This window comes from Colletotrichum aenigma, assembly GCF_013390185.1.
Source record: "Colletotrichum aenigma strain Cg56 chromosome Unknown KSG_Cg56_contig03, whole genome shotgun sequence".
Taxonomy (NCBI): domain Eukaryota; kingdom Fungi; phylum Ascomycota; class Sordariomycetes; order Glomerellales; family Glomerellaceae; genus Colletotrichum; species Colletotrichum aenigma.
The window spans coordinates 6,090,531-6,096,530 of record NW_023500909.1 but is presented as its reverse complement, the minus strand read 5'-3'; the positions used below and the strand labels follow the sequence as shown (position 1 = coordinate 6,096,530).

Here is a 6,000-nt window from a genome sequence, read left to right as displayed (position 1 = left end):
ATGCGTTCTCATATGCCTCCACCCAAGCGCCAGCGCGTGTCTCACCAGACTGTCTCCAAGGACACTGCTGCCACCGTGAAAGCCCGCCTTACTATCGAGAACTTTTATGATGGTGAAACCGTCCATCAGGTAACTGCAAGCACCCCTGAGCCATCTTCCAGCACTAACACCATCTTTCTTAAAGCGATGTATCATCATCAAAGGTATCTACAGCACCACTGTCCCATGGAATGACTTCGTCACAATCTCATCATCCGATGGCACCACCAAGACATTCCCGCCCCAAACCTGGCCTCTCGACGCCTCCCGCTTCAAAGCCATCGCCTTCCTCTCCCCCGGCAAGAACATTCTCACAATCACCCGCTCCTCCACCGACGCCGAGACCCCGGCTCCCACAACTCTCACCCTCAACTACATCCCACTACTCCAGACGCCCGCCCTGCACCTCGCAATCATGGTCGCCAAAGACTCTCCCCTCCTCATCGACTGCCCGCCCTCCAAATACGGCCGCCTCTCAACGGCGCACTCCTCCCTCGACGCCGCCGTCGCGAAGATGCGCATGGCCGCGTACATGTGGCAAGCCTTCACCGCCGAGGACATGCGCATGAAGGGCCTCGGCCGGCGCTCCTTCCGCCTCGAGGAGGAATTCGCCGCCGACACGACCAGTCAATCCTTCATGTCCACCGACGACTCCGCGCCGCGAATGCAGTCCACCGCAAAGGTACACATTATTCGCTCCAGCAAGACCGTCGCCGAGCTCCGCGAAGCGGACGTCGCGCAGCAGAACAACGCCGCGCGCAACAGGGACAAGCTATTCGACTACTTCCTCGACGCGCTGGCGTCCCATGGCGCGCCGTTCGAGGAGTCCTCGCGCCCCGTCGTCGCGGGCATGCTCCTCGACGCGCACTTCTCCACGAAGCACAACATGATCCTGGGCCACGCCGCGCTGGGCTGCCACAACCCCGAGGGCGTGTCGCTCGGCATGATGGGCAGCCACCTGGCGTACTCGTTCCCGCGGTTCGTCGAGGAGGTGACGGAGTCCCTGCGGGATACGCGCGTGCCCGGGCGGACGGTGGGTAATGACAACGGCGAGTGTGCGACGTTCTGGGAGGCGTGCTGTGTTGGGCAGGGCGCGTTCCTGCACGAGGTCGGGCACGCATTCGGGGCGCCGCATACCACGGGGATTATGGCGCGGGGCTACCCGCGGCATTGGGCGCGGAATTTTCTGACGACGACGGCGCGGGCGGGGCAAACCCGTGAGCCGGAGGTTTATGTCGACGGCGAACGTACGATGAACGATGCGCGGTGGGATCTGAGGGACGCGCTTTCGTTCCGGATGCTTCCGCACTTTTGGATGCCAGGGGATAAGAAGATCAAGGAAGCGGGGGCTAGGACTAGTGCGCCTGTTATGTCTGTGGTGAACCCCGAGATGGAAGATGTTGGCGTCGAGATTTACTGCGTGGCCGGGATTGCGGCGCTTGAATTCAACGGGGAGTCGGAAGAGGAGCCGAGTGTGGCGGAGCCGTACAAGAAGGTTTTTTTCAGTCGCAAGGAGCTGGAAAACCGGTTCGATCCAGAGGAGGAGTTAAAGCTTCACGTTCTGGGGATGAATGGCAAGAGTAAGACGGTGAAGGATTTGTGGAGGGTGTTTGCCGCGTCGGAGTACGTCCGCATCCCCGGGTCGGACGTCGTGCTGCGCAAGAGGTCTGTGGTGACCAAGGACCTGGAGGAGTCTGACGATGGCAAAGACAAATTCTGGAGCTGGGCAACGTTGCTCAGCAAGAAGACCCCCAACGGCAAAATTCTGCGCGCGTCGAGCATCGACGTCAGGACGGGTTGCATCCTCGACGGCGCATACATCAAGTTCCCCGACGGCACCAAGGTGAACTGCGGGCCACGGATTAGCAGGTGGGCGGGCGGTGATCATCTGCACGAGTTCGGCGGGCACGCGGCCGAGGATGTGCGTTGGCCCAAGGGTGAGGAGATTGTCAGGATCCAGGTTGCGAGGGAAGACAACATTCTGTGTGGGATGAGGATTCACTTTGAGAATGGCAAGGCCGGCGGCGCGTTGTCCGGCAATGAGGATGACCCGTATCAGACGCGGGAGGAGACTCTGACTTTGGGTAAGTGGACTGATAAGAATGAGTTCGATGGTGATGCTAACAAGGGGACAGAGGTGCAGAGCGACGAGATAATCGTTGGGTTCTACGGGCGCAGTTGGTGGGGGCATCACTTCGATGGACTTGTTGAGTTTGGCATCATTACTGCGCCGAAGGGCGTTGAGTTGCCGGACCAGGTCTACAAGATGAAGGAGCTCCAGAATACCGATGGCGGTCAAGACGTAAGTACTATCTGTTCTGGCCTTTGAAGAGAATTTAATACTGACACGAACCAGGCTGAGGATCTTCAAGGAGATGATGATGATTCCCAAGAAGAAACTCAAACTGAGAATGAAGACATGTATTAAGAGTAGACGGACGGACAGTTGGTATAACTCCGATCTAGAGAGCTTGAGTTGAAAATATGCGACATCCAAACTTATCTCCGTGATGATCAATGCTGAGAAACCCGCTTGGGTTCCCCAAAATTCAACAACTTAAAGCGTAACATTCGTACAAGCCAAATGGCGGGGACCTTCCACTGACTTATCCAATACATGTAGCAAATATGCCTCCACATGCAACTTAACCTGGTATTTAACAGAACAGACTGCCGCTGGGCGAATTCAGAAGTTGTCAATATCCATCTCGGGACTCTCTCTCCTCCTCATCAGCAACTTGGCCATACCATCTGATGACCATCCGAATCCGTATTCCTCCCAGCGGTGCTTGTACCCAGGGGTAAGCTGCCAGTCATACTTCATGATAATGTGCGCCAACGCAATCTTCAACTCATTGCCTGCAAAGAAGCGGCCGGGGCATGCGTGCTTTCCATGTCCGAAGCCGATGTGCTCGGGCGAGGTGCTCACGAGGTGGGCTTGGGCATCCAAGCCCGGGGTTCCTCGCATGCGAACGAAGCGGTATCCATCGAACTGGTCGGGGTTCTCATAGACTGTGGGATCGACCATCCTACCAAGGTCAGCGACGCATCGCTCGCCCGTTTGGAGTTGGAGACCATTGGGAAGGGTCACTGGACGGGTTGCGACTCGAGACATGATGGCTGCCGAAGATGTCAGTTCGAAGTTACCTTGAATATAAAAGGCTGATGACAAACCTGAAGTGACCGGTTTCAGTCTCTGCGCCTCTTTCAAGACGCTGTCCGTCAGCTTCATGTTAAACAGCGCGGTCTTCTTCCAGCCCTCAGCGCTGAGAACATCCACAATCTCCTTCCTTATCGCATCAAACAGTTCAGGGTGCTCAGCAATCCGCAACATCGTCTCCACGAGCAGATCGGTAGTCGTGTGAATCGCAACAGCAGATAGTCCCAACTGCGCCCCGGCAGCATCATACTTGGCCCCGCGGCTCTCCTCTTCGAACCAGTCCAACCCGTCGTTGAACCTCGGAATCGGCTCGCCCTTGGCCCGCGCCTGTGCCCGCAGGTCCCTACGCTTCTGTAGAACAGGCTCAATGATGCGCCGCGAGTCGGCAACCTGCTGGCGGAGGACCTTGCATTGCGGGACAAACCACTGGGCGAGCGGTCGCAGCCAGCTGGGGTAGATGCGCATCGTCTCGGCGCCGATGAAGGCGTTGACGGTGTAGGACTTTGTGACCTCGAGCCAGGCCTCGTTGCGGCATACCTCGTCGCCGAGGAAGACGCGGGAGGAGAGGCGGGAGATGATGTCGAGGACGTCGGCTTTGATGTTGAACTCGCGCCATTCTGTGTGTCGGGGGACCCGTGTTAGTCGGTGCGATGTGTCGCTGCGGTGCGGAGGATTACCTGTGGAGTTTCCGAAGCGGAGGTCGACGGCGAACTTGGCTTCGGATGACAGCGGCTCCGTGATTTGGTCTAAGAGATTGAGATGAGTGTCAGTGCTGCCGTTGCAATGTGGAGGAGCGAGTTGCGGCAATGTGGGGTGTGGGGTAGGCTTCGACAGTTGACGTGGAGTTGGAGACGGCTTACTCAACAACTTGGTGATGGACTTCTTGATGACCACCTGGAACAGCTGATCGGGCCTGGTACCGACCGCGAAACCATCAAATCCAGATAGCTGGGGATGGAAGTTATCCGCGAATGCATCCATGAAGCTGAGCCCGGGATCGTTGCGAATATCGTGGACAAACTCCGGCGGGATGACGACGGTCTCGCCGACGTCCGTCATGAATCTGTAGGGCTGGCCAGGAAACTTCTTTCTGCCAGTCTCCATCAAGCCTCTGGCATTCAACAGGAATCCCTTCTTCCTTTCGCTGTTGAATAGGTCTAGTGACTCTGGGGGGTTGATCCAAGGGAGCTTGCGAGAGGGCTTGCGCATGTGGGGTACGACGGCGAAGACGCTGAGGAGGATGATGCCCAGACATAACGATGTCCAGACGTCCATGTTCCTGTGCAGAGATGACTCCGCCCAGGTGCTGAGAAAGTGTTTCGGGGGCTGGAGGAATTCCATGCTGGCCAGCCAAAAAAGGAAGAATTTGTCAAAAGAAGTGCTGAAAGATCTAAACCCTTAATGCGATGAACCAGCATGAGAAAAGACGAACTTCAAGGTTGAAATGAGTATTTATAATGTCGAAGAAGAGGAAAAATGACAACGCCAGGGTCAAAAAGTCCGTCCGTATTATCTAATCCGCGTCCAGCAGAAAATATTGTTGAAGTCGTCAAGTTTCCCGTCCAAGGCATCGTGTAAAACATGTCGGAATAGGCCGCCGGACTCCCTGTCGCACAACTCCCGCCCACGATGTGACGCGGGGAGACCCACCCCATCTCCATCTTGAACGCCCATCGACGAATCAGAGCTTTCGCAGTGGGTGTTACGGTTCCCGTCATGCGGATCATGCAGTGCCAGTTCGGAGGACGACAAGTGCCCGACGGTGGAGACGGTGGAGCCCTTGGGATTTGGGATAGTTCTTGATGCCCCCAAGGAGGCTCGTCTTTAAAACGACGACCTCTTCTCTTTTTTTTTTTTTTTTTTTCCAAGGCAGGTCCGCTTCTAGGGCGTGCAGATTTGTACGATGGACTCTAGTGGGCTCATTAGTCATGCAGCCCTCGACGCAAGCAACAGCATTCTAGCTTCACAAAGTCATGATTTCTGCCCCTGAGCACCGGCCAGAAAGCACCCGCTGACCCCGATTGTAAACTTCAATATACACACTAGAGAGCGTTGTGTGCTCTGTCACATAACGGCCGTAGAAACAAACATGATGACTGATCTTGCAGACCTGGTTTCAAATGGAATCCGCAGGCTGTCATCCCATCTGGTTTCCCCACGGCTAGCCCTGCTCAGCGCTCAAATGGGATGGCACGTTTGCTTGTGCCTCATCATCCTCCAGCACTACTCATTTTCATGGATCTTTCAGTCTTCTTCTCCCTGGCATAGTTCGTAGGTCACGTCACCCGCAACCCCCCAACAGCGCCAGACAATCCAAGTCAATCGTTGTTTTCAGCAACGCAATATTCTAGCTGGGCTCTGTCCGAGACACAGACGGCGAAAAGCTAAGGGAGAGATGAGGTTCCGCTTACGTCAACATCTTATCTTGAAGTCTCAATGAATACGGCTGACAAACGAGACCGACAAGAGAATATTTCCACCCATCATGAACAGCCCTTGGTTTTCAAGGACGTCCCATTGGCATTTCCGTCATTAGGAAGAAATCTACGAGGATTTCAGGACCAAGGTCAACGGATTATCTTACCTCGCCCCACTGGTGCTTCGTATGAGTTCGTTGGACCAATTTACCATCAACGGCATCCCACCTCGCCTAATCTCTCTCTTCCATCGCCAATCGCCAAGCTTCTGCCCCCTGGGGCGACATTTTTTGAAACACGAAGATAATCTCCGCGGTTGCCTAGGCTGGCATAAGGCAGCCCGTTCTTCCCCAAAACCTTTTCTCCATTGCGCTTTACGCCGTA

The 6,000-nt window shown here is 55.6% G+C and overlaps 2 protein-coding genes across 2 annotated transcripts; one reads left to right on the top strand and one right to left on the bottom strand.

The window, feature by feature from the left end:
* On the top strand, positions 1-2,467 carry CGCA056_v005610 (putative zinc metalloproteinase; the record flags this gene model as incomplete). Its single annotated transcript, XM_037320862.1, has 4 exons — positions 1-129; positions 185-2,123; positions 2,175-2,341; positions 2,396-2,467. 4 exons carry the CDS (start codon positions 1-3, stop codon positions 2,465-2,467), a joined length of 2,307 nt encoding a protein of 768 aa, XP_037181717.1.
* A 258-nt stretch (positions 2,468-2,725) lies between these two features.
* eqxH-3 (Cytochrome P450 monooxygenase eqxH) lies at positions 2,726-4,540 on the bottom strand (the record flags this gene model as incomplete). Its single annotated transcript, XM_037320861.1, has 4 exons — positions 2,726-3,159; positions 3,214-3,816; positions 3,877-3,945; positions 4,060-4,540. 4 exons carry the CDS (start codon positions 4,538-4,540, stop codon positions 2,726-2,728), a joined length of 1,587 nt encoding a protein of 528 aa, XP_037180608.1.
* Between the last annotated feature and the right edge of the window lie 1,460 nt (positions 4,541-6,000).